The sequence below is a fragment of the Symsagittifera roscoffensis genome, chromosome 3 (genome assembly GCF_963678635.1).
Source record: "Symsagittifera roscoffensis chromosome 3, txSymRosc1.1, whole genome shotgun sequence".
Taxonomy (NCBI): domain Eukaryota; kingdom Metazoa; phylum Xenacoelomorpha; order Acoela; family Convolutidae; genus Symsagittifera; species Symsagittifera roscoffensis.
Window position 1 is genome coordinate 24,759,939 of NC_087064.1, and position 24,443 is coordinate 24,784,381.

The following is a 24,443-nucleotide window of genomic DNA, read 5'->3' on the forward strand; positions in this document are numbered from 1 at the left end:
GAGTGACGAGAGTTTCATGGTCTGAATAAACATTAGTCAGAATAAAAACCCACACAGAGCATATCATGGAGCATCTGAAATTGAGGCTGAACTCTGCTCTACTTTTACTTCGAGCATCTTCTTTTTTCAGAAAGTGTATCAGAAATACAAAATTTTGAAAAATACCTAAGACAAACCAAGTGAGCCAGTCCCAGCATTAATAAGGAGCTCTTCAAAAATCTAGTCGGTTGGTTTAATCTGCGGGTAAGTTTTGCATATGCATTTTTTCTTTTTCCTGCCTCTTAATCTCTACATTTACTGTTGATGCCTTGATCTGTTCTTGGCCTATGCAAAAGCAGCACCCAATCAAACTAAACTTGCAACCTCACTAAAAATCTCGTCAAGAGAGGGATACATAGAACCAATGAGTAATAAATTTTTTTTCTACAATAACGAAACATTCAATAGTCCACCAGCCCATTGAAGTGTTTTCTCAAAAAGGAAAAGTTAAAGTTTTCTTTGACCCCATGAGCAATGTTGAATACAAAATTATACAAAATGATAGTCAAATCAATTTGAAATTTTTTTTGAGGCAGATTAATTCAATACTTTTGCAATTTATACAATAGTCTTTTTTGCCAAGAAACAGTTATTTAGATATATGAGATTTCTCTCAAATGTCTCACAGAACAAAATATTTTTAAAAAATACCAAAGAACCAGAAAAGGTTGGTGATTGAAATAATCTGACCGGTTCAAAAACCATATTTTTATTTGTGTTACATGACACGGTTTTGAAAATATAAGTATGCAAAGCCTCAAGATCGGATTAAATTATTGAGTTTGCAAATTATGGACTCTTTTTTTTCTGAAATTCTAGCGTCCTCAATTGCCTTGCAGAGTTTCCTAGTTCCGCAGGTCGGATTATAGTGTAGTCCCCCAATTGCTTTTTTCGACTGGCCAGTTAATTGTTCTCCATTTTATTTCTACAAAAAGCAATGGAGGCCTATTCTTCAAGTCAAATGCCGAGACATAATATTCCATGGATAGAATTTTTCCATGGCCATCAAAACAAATTTCGGTGGAATAATCCTTCATGCACTAAATATTAAAAACAGCTGCATATACAGGACAATACTTAAGCCAGCATCCTTCCATAATAATCTGGCACCACGTTATACGAGAATTTGTGATGAAAACAAAAGAGTTGTAATAAAAAAATGCATAGAAAAAAAACGCGGTCGGCGCACTATAACATTTTGAAAGTGATTTTATGTTATTGTTAGAGCCGCCAAAAATGGTGAAGCTAAATCGCAAGTTTCGTTTTTTGTTGTTTTGTTTTAGAAAAGCAATGGTACTAATACCAATTTGATGTCTTGATTATATGTGTACGGTGGCGTTTATTAACTACATTTGAGGCAAAGTTTGTAATATTTGCTTCAATCGAAGATTTTTCGCACTCTTTTCTAGTCGCCACTTGATTTCAAATTACTCCTTGACTTGATTAGACTTCGTTTTCAATTACTTTTGTAATAAAAAATTAATTCGCGTTTGATTACAATTTATTTCTAATTTCGGTCAACACATTTCGTGCCTTTCTTGCGAGAGATTCATGTTTTCTTAAAACACAAGTGCTATACTGTCAAAAACTTGAAGTTTTTTTGACCCGTCTCCTTAGACAACGTAGATGACAATAATGACGTGAGTATAAATGTCACTTCTGCTGTTTTGGGTGTTAACAAGTGAATTTAATAGTCAAAATTAGTTTTCGATCTCATCGGTGCTTTCTTTGCTTTTGGTTTTAAAAATTGGCAAATCAGTTGTCATCAAAAAATATTCGTATGAATTTCAAAAGCTCCTTTTCCTCCCTTCTCTTTCATAATCCTTTCACTCACTGACCACTTACAGTCATTTGCCTTTTTTGAATCAAATTTGGTTTTATTTTATTTGTTTAATTACTGTGATTTTTTTTATAAAATATTTCAACCTAATTTCATGTTAACAGTGTACACTGCATTATAAATCTGTGATTTTTAATGAAAAAAGTGTTTTCTTGAATATGTTGGCTGTTTCTCTGGCGCATAAATGATGTTTATATAAGTTTCATATAAAGACCATGTATCCTGGGAAGAGAAAGGACAAAAATGCGAGAGGTTTTTGTCTCTTTTCGGAGAAATTTAATAACGAGGCAACAATTCGTAACAGGTGACAATTCGTAACAGTCGACGATTCGTAACAAGCGACAATAGGTAACAAGCGACCATTCGGAACTGGTGAAAATTCGTATCAGATTAGGTGGCAAACACTGATTTACGCGCACTATTCTTCTCGTGCCGAATGTAAGCGCAGCGGCGCCAGCGTTTCGTTACTTGCCCATGCCTTGTTACGATTCGTCCAATGTTACGAGTTGTAGCCCAACCAACTTTAATATAGAATTTGTCCGTGAACAATTCCTTTGGCGTTTCAGTGAGCAGCCAGTGTTCACTAGTAGGGCACACGTGTTCTTCATTGAGCCGAACAGTGGCAAGAAAGAGTGGACTCCGGCGGGAGCAGCTGAGGGGTCAGTGCCTGTGGACATCTGCTACGACCACACTCGGCACAACTACAAAGTCACCAGCATAGTAGACTCTAAAGTGAGTCAGCAGTTGAATTAGAAGTGAAAAAAAGTAAGTTTTAAAATTAAGGTTTTGAAGTGAGAAGTGAACAGTGAAACTGGGCGTGAAAAAGGAAGTCAAAATACTCACAAATAGAAAAAACGACGAAAAGGGGGAGGGAGAGGCGGGAGGGTTTGTTGAAAAATGACCCACATCCCATCCAAAAAAGTTCCCCTCCTGTTTTTGGCTTGATTTATGACTTTCGATTTACAAATACAGCTGTTCCTTAAATTTCGTCTTTTAGTTGGACTTTATAGGCTCTGCGCGACTATGAACTTTTGTAGGAATTCTGACATTTGATTCGACCGTTGCACTCAAAAATTTCAAAACTACGACCCAGGTTACAACTAAAGTTTTACTTTGCTTAATTGCTTTTTAACAGCATTAGTTTTGAATTGGCAGTTTGCTTGTGGTAACTATATCTGGCTAACGACAGGGCAAAATGACTAGAATTTAGTAGTGTATTAAACACTAGACAATGTTTACCCATTCATCGCAAAAGTTTTCAGTCAAAATAAGGTCTTTATAGTGTTCTGGGAGCGCTCGGAACATCGTTTTGTTCGACCTAAAAAAGGTCGACAAAATTCAAAAACATAATCAACATAAAATGTTTTGTTACCCTCAAAACTGGATATCCTTTCAACGTGAAAAATGAAAAAAAAATTACTTAATGGATTTTTGTGGTCTAAAAGATTATCAAAATAATCGATTCCCATGTTGCACTCAGACAACGAAATGGAATAAACTAATCTTTAAAAATCGTTTGTTTTTCTGAAGTTTAAAAGTGTTTATAATCCATTTCCCATTTTTGAAATAGGTTTTTTCCATTTCATTTTTATTTCGGGTCGTGCAAAATTTTGCAAGAAGTTCTACATTCATCAAATGAGTAATGCGGAAGCTTTGCAAAGCCAGTGGCACAATCAATTTCTAAAACTGAACGTTCTGAAATTGCGAAAGGATTTCGTTTAACTCTCCCCTCCCCCCTAACCTTTGCCTTTTGCCACCTTACAACCTACAACCCCAACATCGGCCCCTCCCCCACCTGAACCATGCCCCCTTCAGTAAGTTTAAAGAATACAATAATTTTAGATGAAATAGTTTTTTGTAACTTGTTGTTGAAGCTCGGTTTCATCCACTAAAAAATTTTCTCTCCGACACCCAAGAAAAAGTACATCAACGAGTAACAGAATTATTACTTTAGCTTTTTTGAATGTATTTGTTCTTAAAACAATTAATTGCTTATAGCTTTTAAAAAATTTAATAAACAACGTCTTAATTTTTTGAAATAACTCTGACCTTTGAGCTGAAATTTATTAGAAACACTTCTTTGAATTTTCGCAATTGCTTTTTTGTCGGCGTTTTTATGAGTTCTTTTCTATTAAAAAATTGCATGTCAAATTGCTGTCGAATGAAATTTGTTTTGAAATATTGGGGTTAAAGTTATGCAAGAAAACTGACTTCTGAAAAAGAGCAAAAATTTTGGTTTGCTTTTTTGACAGTTCAAGTGCAAAAATTCGTTTGCAGTTCCAACTCTACAGCGCTGATTTAAATTATCCGGACCAAATGCAATAAACTAGAAATTTAAAACGCGTTTTTTCTAAATTGGGTTGCGTTTAGGCAAAACTAAATGACAAAACTTGCTTAAAATTTCTGCAGAAATCATATGGTTAAATTTATATATGGTGCTAAAAAACCACATAAATGATACATTTGTGGGGTAAAATTTGAATTTTGATTATGAATTCTGCTGGAATCTTAAGCCAATCTGGTCGTCATCATTTTTCGCTTCAACGCAACCCATTTTGAAAAAAAACGCGTTTTTATTATCTAGAGTTTATTGCGTTTTGTCCGGATGTTTTCAATATATATTTTCAATATTTGAGTTGAAATTGCAAACGAATTTTTCAAGTTGCACTTGAACTGTCAAATGAGCAAACTAAAATGAATGCTCTTTTTCAGAGGTCAGTTTTTTTGCATAACTTCAAGTACCTGTCTTCAAAACAAATTTTATTCCGCAGCATTTTTATTCTGACGTGAATTTTTCTAATAGAAAAGAACTCATAAAACGCCGACTAAAGTCAAACGCGAAAGTTCCAAGAAATATTTTTAATAAGTTTCAATTTGAAGGTCAGAATTTTAAAAAAATTGAAGACGTTGTCAGATTATCGGTTAAAAGCTATAAAAAATGGTTAAGCAATTTGACAGAACTTTTGACAGTAACACAAACATTGGGTAGCAAAACGAAAACTGATTGAAACCTCATTTAACGAAAAAGTCAGCTGCGGTTGAACATAAAAGATCAATTAGTTCATATATTTTTGCTTTGTAATGAGGTTGCCCGAACTTCATCGTTATGCAATTTGATGGCGCAAATTTCCATGGTAAAATAAGAAGCAATAACAATTTAATCAACGTCACTTTACGTGAAGGCTTCTATGATTTCACGTTTCTTTCAAGCAATGCTCTATTTGTTATTGAAAATTGAGATATTGCGTTTCAGCCCGTTTTTAGCAGTGCGCTTTCACCTGACTACACTTTCATCAAGACCTCCCACAAATTTGGACAGTGGTTGGACACTAGTAATGGAGTATTGTATGGACTGGGATTTGCTAACGAGACCGAACTCTCCAACGTAAGGAATTCACTCAGTTTCATTTGTTACTTGTCAATTATTATTTGCAGCTCACGACTTCAGAAGTGAAAAAGGAAACCCCTCTAATACCAAAAATCAAATAGCTTTTTTTGTTACTTCTAATTATCAAACGCATCTAACATACATCTAGTCATCTAAGCGCTTTGGGATCATTTTAAACTTTTGCCCACTAAATTTCAAATGCTTCAAAAAAATAGGATTCAAATTCAGCGTCCATTTTTGGCTTTTCGTTCAAAATCTTTCTTCAGATAGAGATTAAACACTTGCCTGTTTTACAACGCTTGATTGTTTATAAATTAGTTATAAATGTACAGGAGCACAGGTGATAAATCCACTCAAACTGTTTCAATTACTCCCAAAATGATCAACAGCCATTATAGAACAGAAAGCATTCCCACATGCATTCCAAGAGTGTCTAACAAAAGCGTGATGACTTCCTCGTTAGTATCAGGGACAGGCAAAAAAATCTGATTTTTTAAAATCAAAAAGTCCGTTTAGTTTCAAAATCGTCCTTATTCCTCTGATATTTTCTCAATCGTTTACAACTGTGAAAATGGATTGTACTCAGAACATAACTCGCGAAAATTATTTTAAAATTGAATTAGTGAGTTTACATTTTTTAAAACTACTAATTTGCAATTTGAATGATTTAAACATCTATTTCGCTCCTAATATCTCTCACACTAAATCCCGCAATGAATGTGGAGCAAAACATGCGGAAAAAAACGCGCCACATTTAAAGAAAAATAATATTGTCACTCTTGCAAATAACTGAACATATCAATCAAATCTGTTATTTGTAAAATTTTGCGGAAAATTTTCCACGAACTTTTTTCTACGAAAACTATTTTTTTTAACGGAGAAATTGAAAAACAAATCACGTTCTCAAAAAATTTTCAAAAAAACAGCGCTTGTCCCTGATTTTGATAGACCTGCTACTAATATTACCACTAGTACTAACTCGGTGGCAACTTCCACGACCCCAGTTGGTAACCGACTGGCCAGATTTGAAGACAGTTATTTTCAGTTCTCCAAGAAGTTCAACCAGTACAAGGAGGAGTCCACGCCCCCACCTCCAGTCACGAATAACAACAGATACAGTCAGTCGAATGGGTGAGTGAAGTGGGAAAAAATCTGAAAACCATCTGCAAAAATATATATATATATATAGATATATAAGAAAAAATAGCAGACACTCTGGAAATTTAAAGATTCGGAAACTCTCAATTGTGCGAGATCTGCTAATAGTTTTTATAATCTGAAAATTAGGATAAATTCGTATCGTGCTAAGGATCGGTTAATACTTAAATGTTTCTGAAGTCGCCTTGGGTGCCAATTTACTTTAATTTTGGGCGGGCACGCCTCAAAAAAGAATTTTGATCAAACCTTCCGAAAAATGCAGAAGGTTTTTCCAAAATAGAGTCACACTATGGTTCACGCAATACGCGAAAACTCAAAAGAACCAAAATCTAAAGAAAAAGCGACAAAATTTTCAAAAACTTTTTAGAATCCATAATATCATCGAATTCATTTAAAAATTTGGCTCCCTGTAACATAATATTTTTCGGAGTTGTTTCGAAGATCTAGCTTTGTTTCAATTATTTGCAATATTGTTTTTTTTTCTGTGTTAGGCCTCTGCCGAACAGTGACGAAGAACCGATTACATTAGACAATGGCAAACAGTACCAGAGTCTTTATTCGGCCTCGTCGCCCTTCAAAGACCTAGACGCATCTCCAATCATGGACCGGAAACATCCGAACGAGGCAGGAGTCGGCAACAAGCCGAAGCAGGGAAGACATAGATTGCACGAGTTGGACGGCGACTTGAACGACCATTCGGATGAAGCCGAGAGACTGAAGTTAGAGTGGGAGAAATCACAGCACCAGCTGAACCAATTGTAAATATACCTCTAAACCTTAGTTTGGTCCAATTTCATCACTTGATTATCTTTGGCGATAAATCATTTATGCTCTGTGCTCGGATAGTTCTATGCAAATGCTTTTGAAACTAAAAGTTTGGAAACTAAAACATTACGAGGCCAAACCCTGCGCTGGACGGGCGCACAATTTTGTTTCTGTATGTTTCTGGATTTCAGAGACAAGTATTCAAACATGCTCCTAAATGTAAGTGGGTTCCACCTACAAAATTTACGTTGATTCCGCGTACAAATACCTGTAACGTAAACTTTGTCGGCACTTTTGTTTTGATAACAAGCAAATGCAGCTAGTTATTCTGGATTCCACAACTGTACGTGGATTCCCCAAATGTGAGGAAATCTGCAGAATTTGTTTGAGGAATCCGCAAATTGTAAGTGGATTCGGCACTTTTGGTTCTTACTGAACTTGCATACTAACATTTATTGTTATCTGAAATCTATAGCAATGCGGGTTGGCAGCTGAAACCACGAACAAAACCTAAAATTTTGGATAAATAAATATGTGGGTCGCAACCTTTAGTATCGATTACCCGAAAAATTTCTCAAGGGTTGAGGTAGTTTCTTCAATTTTTTGGAATCCTTAGAAACACAACCACCGAAGGCATTTTTTGGTTCAGAAATTGTTATTAGTAATCGGCTCAGAAATCATCAGCAACCTTTGAGATGAGATGGTTCTGTATCTGGTTCAGAAATCAGTATTTGGCTCAGAATTCATCCTCTGTATTTGAGATGAGATGGTTTCGGGATGAAAAGACGGCGCGATTGTAATTTCTGTAAACTGATCAACTGGATTGAATTATTTTCTTTTTACTAAGACTGAAAAAGAAAACTAAAGCCAGCGGAAAAAAAATACAGCAAGAAAAAAATCGTTTATTATTTATGAGATTTTAAAAATGTGAATGAAGTTATCTTCGTAATTTTTGTTGTGATTTTAAAAATAAGTAACGGTAAACATATGCAAGGCTTTTTTGTTTTCAGGTCAACTTCTGCTTATTATCTTTTTTTAAATCATCTGAAGTAATGACTAATTTGAGAACAAATCTGTTCTTTGTTTGCGTTGCCCTGAGTATCCCTTTGTAGCTGAAATTACACATTAAAGCAGATGTGTGAAAATTGCCAAAAAATCATGGTGAGAATTTCTTTTTTCAGACCAATTTGACTCTTTATTAGCCATTTTGGTGGAGTTCTTATAACAACTGGAAAACATTGAGGGAAGTTTGAAAAACATATAACCGGTTTTCATTATTTTTTAGGTTATGGGGGTTTCACTTTGTGAAAATTGCTACTCAATATGTCCCAATTTGGCTTTAATACAAACAAATTTTATCAATTTGTACTTGAAACTCCTTGAAGGTAAAAGAAATGAAAAACCTGTTTGTTCACTAAAAGCGAATTCAGTCACATTGAGAGGCAGTCTAATTATTTGAATTTCAAGTTTGATAAAAGTAATCTTTTAGCACCGGCTTTCGAACAAACTGCTGGAATTCGTGTGTTTTCTTTCGAATCAGGCCAGTTTTAACTTTTAGTGAGCAGTTTCGACAAAAACTTTTTTTCAACCACGTAATTGATAATGAGTAATTCATTTGTAACTTTTCATTAAAAATGCGTGGTGTATTTCTTTTGCTGAATAGCGCAAGCGGTGAACTAATCTATTTCAGGAATCATTCCAATTTAATGTGAGACACTATTTTTGTTCAAATAGCGCTTATGAGATAGCATTTATATCAATGTGTACTTTGCCAAAAAGGTACACAAACTTCTAACTTGCTTCAGAGACCTCAAACGCCAGTTGAAATATTTCAGTGCTTGGTTTTTATAATAGAAATGTTGTGATTTACATCATGTTTTGCAATTACTGCAAAACATATTAGTTTATTTAACTGGTCACTTTATTATGACCTTCATTGGTCATTCTCTCCGGCGGAGAGAATGATCTCTCATTGTTTTAATGTTTTAACTTACCGACTAATTCATCTTAATTCCATATTCTTTTTATAGTTTTAACTTAGAATTAGCTACAACAAAGTAACATTTTATCATGGCGCAGTCAACTAACGAATCTAACGTGAGAGGAATACCTCCTTTTTGGCAAAACCATACGGTAGACCCTCCCATTCCATGGGAAGACTGGAGCGATCTGTTTCAATTAGCTATCATTGCTAAGGAAAACATTGACATAGAAAATCTATTCAATCCGTCGGAGAGACAACACCCATTACCTCCAAATTTGGAAAACCCGACAGACGGCGAAACAGATGCCCAAAGACGCTCCAGATTAGAAAGAAACACTCAAGAGCAAAGACGGTATGACGAAGAAGAAACTGCTTAGATAAAAACTGAAACCAAGAAATTCAACGGAATGCGAATAGAAGAAGCAGACAAGAAATTACGTTCGGTCTTATATCTGGCACTGGGTAATGAAGGAAAAAGGATCTTTGGACAAAAATTTACCAAGGTGAAAGTTCTGCAAATTTCTTTTAAGGAATTCTGGGAGTTCTTAGCGATTGCATTCGTAAGAAAAACAAATGTCACATTTGAACGACATAAACTATTAAATAGAAAGCAACGAGAAAGAGAATCCCTTGAACAATTTTGGGGTGCCTTAGCCGAAATGGCCAAAAAGTGCGACATATCCGCAGGAGAAGAAGAGTGGATAAGAGACATTTTCATAAATAATATGAAAAACTACGACATTCAAAGGAAATTGTTAACAGAAACCCTCCCTCCACGCGAAGCACTAAATGTTGCACTCATAGATGAAAAAGGAATTTTAAACCACCTGAAATTAACAAATAATTTTAAATCCAACGGATCATCCGTACACAGACCAAGTAACCACTTTAACGTCAAAAGAGAACCAACCCTTAACATCGAAAAGAGTAACAACTGTATGAAGTGCGGCGGTGTTTTCTCGAAAGGTCATTTAGCAGTTTGCCCAGCAAAGGACACGACTTGTACTTCTTGTAAATTCAAAGGACATTTCACTAGACTTTGTAAATCTCGTCGCAAAAATGTAAACATTGTAAATACCCAAATTGTAGATAACACAGATTTTAATCCGTCGGATATTCCGGATGTAAATACTGATCTCATCGATAGAGAATGTTGTGGTGTAATAAACGCATGGTCAGAATCTGGACAAAGTGAAAATGACGATTATTCTGTACTAAATGTAACTACGATTTTCGATAACGATGGAAAAGAATTAAAGAAATTATTGAACATTGGACTCGGAAAAGAAAACCAAGTAATTTTAAACATTCAAGTGGATTCAGCAAGCCCGGTGAGCTTCCTTAAGAAAAACGTACTTCACGAATTAAAGTTACGAGACCCTTACTTGAAAATCTATCCAGTGGATAAATCAACTAGAGACCTATACTGTGGATTCACAGATAATGCCATAAACATTACTGGAAAGGTGAAGCTTCCGATATTTTCAAACGGCTGGTCAGACAACGATTGTCAATTCTTCTTAACCGAGGGACACGAGAGAAATATCCTAGGGAATGACAACCTTCCAAAAGTGGGGATAGAAGTCTCTCAGAAACACTTTCCACATTTCCAGACTAACAAACAGTGTAAGTCAATAAATTCCATCTCTCAATCAAACCAGGATAGGGAAATTTTAAATATAACAAAATCTTTCAAAAATTTATTCCTTCGGATTGGAAAAATAAAGAATCAAATGAAAATCACCCATTTTCACGAACCCTTAAAACCAATCCAACTAAAGGGAAGACGAGTTCCCCTTCATTTACTGGACGCGGTAAAGTCTGAATTAAATAGACTAAAGGCGGAAGGACATATCAAAAAACTAGAAAACTGCGACGAAGACAGATTTATTAGTCCAATAGTCATTACTTGTAAAAAAGATAAATCCATCAAATTAGCCTTAGACTCCAAGTTCATAAACAAACAGATTTACAAGAACAAATATCAAATGCCAAACATCCACGAACTGGTAGACAATGTCGCGGCACAAATTACTAATGATTCCGTTGGAGAAGTGTGGTTTACAAACTTAGACCTGAAAAACGCGTACAGTCAATTAGCATTAGATAAATTCACTAGTAACCAATGTAACTTCAGTATCGTGGGTGGCGACATTACGGGTACTTACCAATTTTTAACTGGTTTTTACGGCTTAGGGGATATGCCTAACGAATTTCAAAGAGTAATGGACTCTACATTAGGTTCAATCCCATTTACCAATTGTTATTTGGATGAAATTTTAATCGCTTCCAAAGGATCCTTCTTAGAGCACAAGAATATCGTGTTAAAAATTTTATCAACTCTCGACGAATATAATTTCGCGGTGAAATGGTCAAAATGTAAATTCTTTCAAAAAGAAATAGAATGGTTGGGATTCAAAATCTCTAAATCTGGTATTACCCCATTATTCGACAAATCGAAAGCCATAAAAGACTTACCTATTCCGAAGAATTTGAAAGAACTACGTTCGTTTTTTGGTTCTACAAACCAATACATAAAATTTGTCCCAAACTTAGCATCCTTAGGAAGTCCACTTCGACCACTTTTAAACAAGAAATCATTATTCCAATGGAACGACGACCATGCAAAAGCGTTTGAAAAAATTAAAGAGGAAATCGTAAACCTAACAGAGAATACCCATTTCGACGTGAAACGTAAAACTAGAGTAAAAACAGACGCTTCTCATAACGGACTTGGAGCCTCGCTTGAACAACTCCACGGGAACGATTGGAAAACAACCTCATTCGCTTCGCGCTTTTTAAACCCTCACGAGTCTAAATATTCTACGAACGAGCTCGAACTTCTAGGGGTTGTATGGGCCGTCGAACATTATAAGAACTATCTTTACGGATCAGATTTCGAAGTAATTACCGACCATAAAGCTTTATTATCCGCGTTATCACCAAATCACGGGAATAAAACCTACCACAGTAGATTAACAAGATGGGTAGACAGATTATTACCTTTTAATTTCTCTATCAAACACATTGCAGGAAAAGACATGGGTTTTACTGATCTTATTTCAAGAATCCCATCAGGAAATGCCCTTCCAATATCACACTACGACGAAGAATTCGTAGTAGCAAACATTAATAAGATTAATAAATCATTAAATCCGCCGGAGAAACTAAGAACTACCTGCTCAGCCATTGGTTTTAATCTGGAAAATTCCGATTATGCTCTATTACGTAATTACCTAATAGCAGCAGTGTTAAAACTCATTAATTCGTCTTTTCCAATTTGCTCATTTAATCACAAAAGAACAGAATTTTGTACTTCAAATTGCATTCCAACGGATTATTCGAATACAAATACTCTAATTATTTCAATTTCTAATTCCGCATTTCTTTATTTTTTAATCTCTAATTGTAGTTTAATTAATTCACCTGTAGATAAAAAAATTGTAGATACTGTTAATATGAATAATAAGAATTTTGTAATTAATCCCACCACTTCCGGTATTTCCGTAGTTTTAGACTTTCAACTTTTATCAGACCACGCTAATCTCGTTAAAAAATACCGTGAAAATTTGAAGTTGCCGGATCGACCCTTGGATTTAAATATTTTATTTAATGCCAAGTTAGTAGCTCTCTTGACAGAAGATGATCCCATGTTAAGCCCAATTGTTAAAGCACCTCAAAATAAGGTGGAGAAGATTAATGCAAATTCTCCGTATTTCAAACATTTTACCCGAGACCTGCATGAATCCGACGGATTACTTTATATGGACGGTAAACTTGTTATCCCATTTACTCTACGAAACGCAATGATGAAGACCTTACACGAAACTCACCCGGGTCAATTTGGAATGAAATACTTGGCTCAATACATCTGGTGGCCTCATATTAACAGGCAAATCTACTTCCACGGAAAAAATTGTTCAGAATGTACATCGGCGGGTAAGAATTTGAAAACTGTCATTCCTAAGTCACAAATTAGTGAACTTCCTCCACTATCGGAACCGAACGAAGAACTAAATTTAGATTTCGCGGGTCCTTTGGATTCTTACTGGGGGTCAAAGAAATACATTTTACTCTGTATTGACAGATTTTCTAAATTCCCGTCGGCAAAAATTACATCGTCCACTTCTTCAAAAACAGTCATAGAATTTTTACAAGAATACATATTCTTACACGGGATACCTTATTCTATAAGGGTAGATCACGCTACTTGCTTCACTTGTCAAGACTTCAAATCATTCTGCGATTCCAACAACATCAAAATAATCTTTTGTACAGTAGGCGACCACCGTTCCAACGGATTGGTCGAAAAATTAGTACACACCGTGAAAATTAAACTACTGGCTATTTCAAAAGAACATGATAAAAGCACTCTACAGAATGCCGTTTCAAAAATCATCTGGAATTTACGTTCTTCTTATCAATCAAAAATTAAATGTTCACCCTTCGAGATATACTATAACAGAAAACCAAATACCATTTGGAAACAATTAGCATCCGGTAAACCCTCCTTTGGAATTTTAGACAAAGGGAAATCAATACTGTCTAAGGAACGAGCTAAGGATTGGAATGCAGATGACAGACTAGAGGACGGCTACAAGGACGACTTGATAGCCAAGAAAAACCAGAACCCGACCGAAAAAGGCTATGACACGGACTATGCTTCTTCCTCGAAAATCACTGCCAATAGACTATCAATCAAAAGTCCATTCAAAGGTAAAATCCTTCGGAAATCCAACGGCAATATAAATCGAGACTGTTTCTATAAGGAACTAAATAAAAGAATTATAAATTCTTCTACTTCGACTGTAAAGTTATCCGACGGAAAAATAATTCGAAAATCCGATATTGCGATTCCGATTTATACCTCAAACAAAATCAGACCTTTTAAAGGAAACATTTCATTCCCGTATTTTCCTAATGCTAGTGTTGAAGTAGGTCAGAAACAGAAAGGACCATCACGGAAACCAAGATCAAGAAAGCCAACCAGAAGAACGGCAAGACAGTTGAACCCGACCACTTCAGACAACCTAACTAGGACATACGTATCAGGGTCTTCACACAAACATACCAGAAGACAAACACATCACGCAAAGAAGTCTACAACACCCCCAGGTTACTTCGCTTCGGATGAATCCATGATAATTCCTTCGGATATTTCGGACACTAGCGAATGGGAATGGATAGCGGGCGGTTTTCCTTGTAGAGACGTAGCCAGGGAACGCTTTATTTCAGACCTAAATACACCTCATGTCTCAATCAAAAATAATCATAATTCCGCTATAACACGTCCCGAAATAAAATCTGAGGTTTTAGAAAACTACATCGACCCTAACAGCGAACAACCTAGAGAACAACCTTACGAGTGTCCAATAAGCATAATACCCGCCGGCAGAACACTTAGTACAGAGGAACAGAAAACGGTGACCCAGGGAGGGGACAACGACAATTCGGAGCATCAAAACGGACAAGATGAGTGTAATCCAACGGACAACAACTCGGTTACAGACTTCCCAGTCTACGAGATTAACGACTCATCCGACGAGTGCACTGTACTTACCGATCCTACTACTAAATCCGGTAAAATTACCCCTACCATCCGTCGTTCTGGTAGAAATGTAGGCCCACCAAAATTTTATGGCAAACGTTATTTTATTGATTCAGTAGATAACATACAAGAAACATCCGGTTCGGCGACCGATCCAATCGTGATTGAAATTAAAGAACCACATACGTCAGACAATAAGACGACTCCGGCGGAGCTAATCGTTCTTGACTCAAGTTCATCATCTTCGAACCAAATATCAACCTCATCAACGGACGAATCACTAAGGATGGAACTGGAAAATTTTGGGGATCTTTCTGATCTAGATAGTGAACTTTTCAACAAGGAACTCGAAAACTTTTTAAACGATTATAAATCTTTGTAAACAATTTGTTATACATATCCCAGTCACTTGTCATTTCAAAGAGCTCATACTACCCTATAATCGGTGCTAACCTCAGAGATCAAAACGTTCTTCAGTAATTTCGGATACGCTACCAAAAGGATAAGCGATCCTTTGGATAAACCGTCAGTAAAAGGAAAACAAAAGAAATTGGTGCTCTAAATTTCCCTAATTCGACCTGCTTTTAGTTGGTATAACTCAAACCAGTTATTTCCACCCATAAAACTTGGTGATAATTTTTTTTGTTTTTTTTTTTTCATCTCGAATTCTTTAAACCCAGCTCATATCCGTCGGAATCCGGATAATTAATTCACAATTCTAGTTTTGAATTTAATCATATAGTGGCGCTTCTGTTTAATGTCATCTCCTTATTTATGGCGCTTGATTTCCTCTCTTTCCTAGTCTTTAAAGGAAAAACTTACGGCAATTTGGCAGTTGGTGTATCTAAAAGCATTACTTCACACATAAAACTCGACGACATCTACTCCATACTTCAATTTTTTCAAAATTCATCTCATATCCGTCGGAATCCGGATAATTAATTCTCAGTTAGTTTTCGAATTTAACCACTTAGTGGCGCTCCAGTTAATGTCAATTCCTTACTACAGCGCTTAATTTCTTTCTTTCCTAGTCCTAAAGGGGGAGAAAGGAGTCAGACTTAGTTAGTTATGGTGCTTATTTTACTCGTAATTTAAAAATTTTTTCCTGCTTAGGGGAATGCTGTGATTTACATCATGTTTTGCAATTACTGCAAAACATATTAGTTTATTTAACTGGTCACTTTATTATGACCTTCATTGGTCATTCTCTCCGGCGGAGAGAATGATCTCTCATTGTTTTAATGTTTTAACTTACCGACTAATTCATCTTAATTCCATATTCTTTTTATAGTTTTAACTTAGAATTAGCTACAACAAAGTAACATTTTATCAAGAAAGTTTGTTTTTCCGGCCATTTTGGAAGAGTGGGATAGCATTATGACGTAAACTCCTTTTTTCAAAATGCTTTCCGGTCAATTTTGACTACATCAAGGAAAACTCACAGAGTGATACCCTATTAAAGCTCTATAGTTGTGATATTGATTTTGAAAATATTTCAAAAAATTAATCTCAGCGTCGAGCAAAGTTGGTCCGAATTGAATGACTTTCGTTCTCGGACCCAATTAAATAATTTTACAATTTTAGTGTAATTTCAGCTACTACTACTACTAATCTTATTTTATTTGACCCATGTCAACGGATTTTTCCCGAAAAAAAACTATCTGTAATTTTGAAACATTTTTTCAAATTTTTTTTTCGAAAGATATGTTTTTCGATTCTTTCGAATGATCACGTTTGTTTCTTATATTGAAAAAAAATTGTAACTCCATAAAGTGATTAAAGTCAATAGTTTTGTTACTTAAATATATAGTAAATGCATCATCTTAGTTTTCCTATTTTCTCCAGAAACTTATCAATATTTTTTGTCCTTGTCGCCGAAAACAGTTATCAGTCAAATTTGCAGCAAAATTTTGAACCAAAGAAAACGAGAACCAACTACATTCCCATTATTCTATGAAAAAGGACTGTTGAGACAGTCCCCTTCTAGATCAAAATACACAGCTTGTTTGAGATCTATCTCTACATTTCTTTGTTCTTGTCTTTAATTCTTTGTTTGATAACCAGTTTTTCTGGTTCACCGTTTCTTTGATTGTTCTCCATCTGTTATGATACCTTCTTAAGAAGTATTTGCTAGGAGTTTGCAAATATTTCTTTTGATGTTGCTGCTTTTAAAGTCACCTGGTTTTTGATACTTTTGTTTAACCATCCAGGTGTAAAAAAAATCAAACGGCTTGAACAAGAATATCTTTTTTTTTATGGAAAAACGCTTCTTCTAAATCTCTATTAACAAAAAAATCAATCATTTATTTTTTTATGTCGCCAGGATTTCTTTCTAATTTTCTTGCTGAAATGTAAGCAAAAGATTTTCGTATATTTTAGTCTTCTTAATATTATAAGCTTTGAATCACATGGTTTCCCATAATTTTATTTTGAACAGCAATTTTCGAAATGGAAGTTTTTTTGGATCACATGGAATTTATTTCTTACAATTCATGAATAACTGTTAGAGCGTTTTTTGCTTATCATTTCAAAACCGGTCATTTAATTTTTTGGCTTCATATGCTGCTGACTTTAAACGGTCGAAATCAAATGGACCTCGTTCAGTTGGATTTATGGTAAGGCTGATAAAAAGCACATAATTTTACCAAAATTGTTTGCTGCAACTTTGAATTTACCTATTTCTCCAATTGTTTTTCAATAAAAAATGACATTAAGCAAATGCTATCTCTTAAAACAAGAGGTTTTATAATCAAACTTCCAATTTTTTCAAACTTTTATGATTGATAAAGCATTCCAGAATTCCTCCTAAGCCGTTGGATCTACAATTTTCTTGAAAAACGGATTTTCTAACAAAAACAAGACTGCTGGTATTAGATCGAAACCTTGAATATTCCCAGCGTTTTTTAGTTTCTTTGAAGTAATTTATTTAAAAAACAATGATAGATGAAACTTCTATAAAAATTGATCAAATTTCGAATTTTTTAAGGTTCTTTTAAATCATGCCCCACACGCTATATAAGGTACAAATTGATATATTTTGCATATAAGCAAAGCATTAAATAGACCAAAGAGCATGCCTCAATCCAATTAGGAACGATTTCTAAAACAGATTAAATCTTCGCTAACGACGTTACTAGTCCGAAACTTATCGCACATTTATTGTCTCGAATTGCCCCAACTGACAATCTTTAATTCCTTATAACTTTACGAAAATGATCACAGGTGAAACATTTTTTTAGTTCCGTCTTTCATAACGAAACTAACGGAAAACTTGTGCTCGGTGTGGGTTTTTTTCTTCAGACCAATTTCGACTTTTTATCTAGCCATTTTAACGTTTTAACGGAAGATTTTTTATCATTCAAAAAATTTTGTTGTACTGAGCGAAAATTTGAAAAGATGTTTCACCTATTTTTACTTTTTGTGAAGTTATAGGTTTAAAGATTGTCATTTTGGCCAATTTGGGAAAATTAACGCGCGATATCTTTCGCGCTATCAACGCGTAAGCGGAGGTTTAATCCGTCATAGTAATCGTTCCAACTTGGTTGAAGGGAGCCTACTTGCCAAAATTGAAATATTGCTAGGAGCGAAATCTATCACTTTTTTCTTTATTGGCGTGTGGGGGGATGATTTTCACAAAATATCTAATTTATAAAAAAAAATTCGGTTAATTTTATTACATTTAGTTTTTATGTTTTTATAGAACAATTTCATATAATTAATTGAGTGGTAAGACTCATTTTTACTGTCTATTTCATCTGTTTGTCTTTTCAACTGCTATGAAAAGTTTTCAACCGTTTGCATAATTTAACCAGCTTAAAATCATATCTTTCAATTTAGATACCTGATTGCTTACTTTTTTTTACTTAGTTCAAGTTTTCATGGTTTCCTATGTCCTACAAGTTATTACCAGCCAATTTAACAACGCACATTTTGAAACCTAGTAATTTCACTACTAAAAAAAATTTAAATCAATAGCATTTTCAATCGTATTTCATAACTTATCACCAAAGTTACTGCTGTATGAATTAGTTATGCTAAATCTCATCACACCAAAATTAATCTTACAATCAACGCATGCGTCACATTGAGAATTTTGGGCTATCTCAATTATACATGCTGAAATGAGGCTTCTCAAATTACTTAGGACACTTATTGACAAATTTCTATTTTTTTTTTCAATTAGACGTTTCATTAATCTATTGTGATTACTATAAAATCTCCTTGTGCTAATTCTTAACAATTTAAGGTAATTTTTCTGACAAATTAAAAATTCTGACAGTCAATTTATTCTGTACTCAAGTGATAAAAAATGCAAACACACAGTTTGATTTAAACTTCTTTCGAATGCACAGTTTTATCTAAAAACAAGCCAAGTCTTATTGCGTCTTATTACGAACTTAATTTCAAGAGGAAAAATAAGTTTACCGAAAACTGGACTTGCTCAACATACCGAATTCAAAAATAATAAACATCTGTCATAACAGTAAATGACGAACTGGTCGAGACGCGTGCAGAGCATAACCATGACATTTCAGCCGGGAAATTAGATGCTCAAAGCGTCATCAAGCATTTGAAATATCTCAGCAAAAGATACACTCCAACTGTCGCAGTTGCCTGTGCAAATTTGCCCTACCAACTGAAGATAGACAAACTGATTCAAACTGCTGAGCTTACACCCATAAATGCTGGCCTCAAATTGCCCCAAAATGCTGAGAGTTCTGGAAAAACGCTCTTCCTGGGTAGCCGATGGACACTATAAAACTAGTTCAAAAATATTGTATCAGTTATTATCAGTTCATGTTAGTGTATAGGGTATTGCCTTAGCTTGCAGATATGCATTTCGTCCCAACAAAACCGAAACAACACACGATCGTATTTTGCAGACTTTAATTGATATAGCACCCAACTACCGGCCTGAAAAAGTTTGGATACATTTTGAGCAAGCTGCTCTTCAGTTCTTCCAAAAACGATCCCTGGAGCGCGTTTGTCGAGTTGTTGTTTCTATTTCTCACAGAGTTACATGAGAAAAATCCTTGAAATGGGCCTGAAAGTCACCTACGAAATGAATCACGATTTAGCGCTGGCCTTTAAATGCTACATTCCCTTGCATTCTAAAAACAAGAAAAGGTCGGCCAGTTCTATGATTTGATCGTGTGGGAACTTCAGAATGTATGCGACAGAAACTGATTAAAACCCGAAAAATTGAAAACAAATTGACGAATTGTGTCTGTATTTTGGCTCTGCTAACTGTAATTGGATGTAGATTGTTTTTCAACAAATTCGAAAAAAACAGTCATGACCTGCTCCAAAAAGGTAAAGCTCACAATTTTAGAAAAATTATTTTTTTTAAAGAAAAAGTCTTAAAATATTGATGCAGGTATATATGCACTTTTTGAGTTATATTGAAATTCATCTGATTAAAGTGACGTAATTAGCATTCTCCAAAAATAAGCAAATGGCGCGAAAAACCATGAGCAATTTCTAGTTTCAAAAGTGGTGTTTATTTTTTAGATTTCCAGCGGAATATAAACTTTACTCCAGTTTTCTGAAGTTGGGTTAATGTTATCAAAAAAGCGCCAGTCATAAATCGTTCTAGAAATTCAAAAAGCTTCAAAGGAATCTATTTTTTTGTTGAAATTCGAAAGTTCTAAAGTCAGTGTTTTTTTGTGTTCACTTGCGTTCATTACTCTTTTCCAATCTTTGATTGGCTATGTTTGTTACTTTGTATTTGTTCATGTAGGAGTAGAGAGAATAAGAGGAAGGAGGAGGAGATAGAGGGGCTGAGGAGGAACAATGTGAAGTTGACGAGTGCGATGAGGGAGAGTGCGGCCAATGTGGAGGAGTGGAAGAAGCTGCTCCACAAGTACAGGGAGGACAGTCTCGAGGCCAAGAACAAGGTAGTAGATATAACTAGTTAATAATAATCACAATCAGTATGGTTAGGGGGAGCACTATTTCACTAAATCCTTAAATCCTTCTTTAGGTCAACTGGATTTCTTAAATGTTTTCTAAAAGTGCTTATAGCACCAATATGCATCAACATTTTCAGGGGCGAGGAGCAATTGTTTCCAGAAAATCCAAACCTTTCAAAAATTTGTCAACACGCAAGGCCATTTTTTAAGTGTTAAAAGTCTAAAATTTTGTATCCTTATTTTAAATTCAAATTTGCTCAAATAACAGTTCCAAAGTGACCACAATTTTTTTGTAACTTCAACTTCGAAAATAGTTTCCTAGCTTTCTAATCATTTAAAAATTTTTCTGGAAGATCAAGCCAAATGCAAAGCCATTTAAGGTATGAATTAAAATGATAGACTAAATTTTAGAAATTTGAATTAGAAAAATGGATCTATTAGAAGTTTAACTTAGGAGGGCTTTCCGCTGTAAATCGCTGCAAACAGACCTAAAGGGATTTTTTGTTTAGTTTACAACTCATAATTGTCAAAAAAAATTGAAGAAAACCGAATTTTTAGTTTCATGCGCTTTACGCAACGGGACCCAGTTACTATGTGAGAAAGGTACTTTTCTAGCCAAAAATCTGATTTGCTCGTCTTATTTTTTCATTTCAAATGACTTCTAGATATGGATTGGTTTAATGACTACCAAATTGGCCAAAGATCAATAGTTTAGTTCAATTGAGACAAGCACGAATACCATATTTCTTTCAAATTTTCTAACGACTGATTCGAACTGATTAACAACCCCCTTTCCCTGGTAAATGATACCTAAGCATGTAAAAGCGGAACCCTTACTCCGTTTAGTCCTTTACCCTCGTATAGGAGGGTTCAATGAATTATCTGATACAAATTGTGATCAAATAAACGAATTTTCTTTTTAATTTTTCCAATTTTCCAAACTCCAGTAGGCGCATGAACAGATTTCTGCCATTTTTGCAACTGATTAGATTGATAATAATCTCTCTCGATAATGTTATGCTTATGACTGGTAAGTACAGGGTGCATTATAACACTTGTTGACAGATAAATGGAAATTCGACTTTTCCGAGTCGCAAGACTTTTTCGCAAGATTCGAAGCCTGCTCCTTAGTTGTGGAATACGCTCAAACATGGGTCGAAAGTCAAGCCGCGAGAATCCACACGGTCAATGGTAAGAACGAGGACTTCAGACAAAAAAGTCTACTTTAAGTAGCGTCTGCTTGTTGCCTATGAAGCAGCTATAATCCTGAATTAGCTGAACACAAAAATTGATTGCTGTTTGTGTTCAGATAGCCGAGATGGAAGCCAAGCAGAAAGAGAGGGAGGAACAGTTGCGACTGAGTGCACTGGAAGACGAAAAGATCCAGAGCCTACAGAAGGAACTACAGGAGAAAGACAGGGTACCTATCGGCTAAATTGCATTTCAGTATTTCAAATCATTGATCTTTTTTTATAACTTGAGGTGACTCACGGAAACGACCGCGCGTGCTATCCAAATTGAGATAATGGCACTCAAACTGTATTCAGGTTTTCAGAGCCTCCCTTATCAAGTCACCCTAATTTCTTACGCGCAGGCGGGCAAGTTGGCAGGTGTTTTATTTTCTGTGATTGCATTCAAAGAACATGTTTTGTTGCAAAAACCACAACTTTGATTTCAAAATAGAGATGTTCTTCTCAAAACATTGGGAAGTGTGCAAAAACAGGTGCCGTGGATAAGCTTGCAGTTTTGTAATGGTTGGTCAGATTATGATGTTAAGATTTTTTGGCGCTTTAGTTCAGAGCAAATTATTCCGAAGTGGAGAATGTTGATTGCGTGTATTGTCTTAGGAAATAGCTATTCTGAACAAGGAGCTCCTCACAACCCAGAATGACAACAACAGACTCCAGATGGACAACAACCGTCTGAGAAGTCAACTGGACCAGGTAATTCAATCATTGAGAAGCGACACTTCATAATTTATTGATTCAACTGATGTTGTTTTAGAAGTGTTTTAGGTTGCTTTGGAATAGTTTCAGGTTTTATTGCAAAACTAAGTTTTTAATTCTTAAAACTTAATTTTTGTCCTTATCCTCATACCGAACAAATTTTTCCCTTGCAAGATTCTACGAGAACAATTCATCATAAATAAAAGTTTGATTTCGGCTGTGAAGATGAGGTTACTGCCGTTTTCCCGAAAAATGTTGGTGAAAGGTTTTCTACGATTTGAAAGTCCCCCATGCTATGGTTGAGCAGGCACAAACTATGAACTTCTTTATTTAAAGGGGGGGGGGGTTTCAAGCTATAAATCATGGGCTCGTTCTTAGTCAGTTAAACGTTTAAGTTAAAATCTTGCATTTAATTAATAAATTGTATTTACTTGAAAAAGTTCGGTTTGATGATTGGATTTGGGCAGCTTGACATCTAAGATTGTTTTTAGGGTAATTTAACAGGCTTTGTAGGGTTACGGTGCCCATAAGCATCGGCGCTACAAAGTTTGGCGTGGTGAACAAATCGACAATTCTGAACAGAGTTGTTCTTCATACTTTACAGCGTAATATCACGCATTTAGCCGTAATAACACGCAAAACAAACATAAAACTCGGTATTTTGAAAGGGGGGACTGGAAAAGAGCCCATAAGTTTTGTAATTTGCTGGATTCTTAAGCGAGTTTATGATTATAAAATTGTTCATGTGTTCTCGATGCGGGAGGAGTTGAATAACAAATCTGAGAATGAGGGGAAGAAGAAAAAAGAGCAGCAGGAGATGGCGTCCCAGATGAACAGCAAAATCCAGGAGCTGCAACTCATGAACGCCACTCTACAGTCAAAACTATGAATAGAATCAGTCTCTCGAATGCGTTCACGATTGTCATAGAGAGACCACTGAAATGTGATTGGTCGGTAATTGCCAGAAAATTAATTCGAATTATAATTTTATACAAAAAGACTTGCAAGAGTTCTTTACTCGCAATGATATTATTTCGGAGACGTGACCTTCGAACGATCCTCTCTCCCTTAAACCGCATTTCGGCTTAATTTAAGCAACTGAGCCCCAATTTCTCAAGTGGTTTTTAAAACGCATATTTCAGTTATAGCAGTTTTGACGTACTCGGACAATGTCGTGACTGCAGCGAATCGAACGGTTTCTGGTTGTAAGCCGAAAATATTTTGTGATCCAGATGGCCCTGTTGATAGCCGAAAGTTTTTTGTGATCCAGATGGCCAAAAAACTTAGAGTAAGCTAGGAAATAACATCAAAAGAGTAAAAAAAAACGATATCGATATTTAGAGCGTGAATCAATATTTCGACGATGACACGCAAAAAAGAGCGAGCAATTCAACTTTTTACTAATTCGAACAAAACCCTTCTTTCGCAGCCCATTGAGATATCGGGTCTCAGGTGTTTTGTGTTTAGCCCTCAGTTCAGCTGATATTTTAGATTAAAAACTTGTTTCACAGTTGTAAGCTGATGCATTTAAAGAAAGTATTCAAAATACTTTTTGTTCTCTCGTAACTTTATATACTCTAGTTTTTGTATACGATGGTAAATCAGAAATAAAATTTTCTTTTTGTTGATTTTCACGCTACAACTTAGTCCAATAGCTGGGCTGAGATCATGCAAGACAATCAACCATATAAAAGTTGCGTCGAATCAACCTTTTACTTTAACAAAAAGCTTGGCCAGTGCTGAGATTTGCGTCTTACGTTTCGACTGAAGTGCTCGAACCAAAATCCCTGGACAATGCTCCTATTGTCGAATCTAAAATCCCAAATGAGTCGTGTCGGTCGAAATCAGGTGCGCATCCAGGAT

General features: G+C 35.3%; 2 protein-coding genes across 4 annotated transcripts in view; both read left to right on the forward strand.

Annotated features, from left to right (window-relative positions):
- The window catches only part of LOC134841515 (leucine-rich repeats and immunoglobulin-like domains protein 2), a 441,437-nt gene that overhangs the window by 214,826 nt on the left and 202,168 nt on the right, over positions 1-24,443 (forward strand). The gene's annotated exons all lie outside the window — the stretch shown is intronic.
- Positions 788-23,891, forward strand: LOC134841120 (homer protein homolog 2-like). Of its 3 annotated transcripts, none has more exons than XM_063856907.1 (10): positions 788-1,679; positions 2,446-2,611; positions 5,133-5,264; positions 6,313-6,398; positions 6,917-7,183; positions 20,463-20,619; positions 21,193-21,237; positions 21,944-22,054; positions 22,482-22,576; positions 23,334-23,891. In XM_063856907.1, exons 1-10 carry the CDS (start codon positions 1,666-1,668, stop codon positions 23,467-23,469), a joined length of 1,209 nt encoding a protein of 402 aa, XP_063712977.1. In that variant the 5' UTR covers positions 788-1,665; the 3' UTR covers positions 23,470-23,891. The 3 variants fall into 3 exon arrangements, with proteins under 3 accessions (XP_063712977.1, XP_063712978.1, XP_063712979.1); XM_063856908.1 differs by having other exon boundaries at positions 789-1,679; positions 21,193-21,228; XM_063856909.1 differs by lacking the exon at positions 21,193-21,237 and having other exon boundaries at positions 1,075-1,679; positions 23,334-23,887.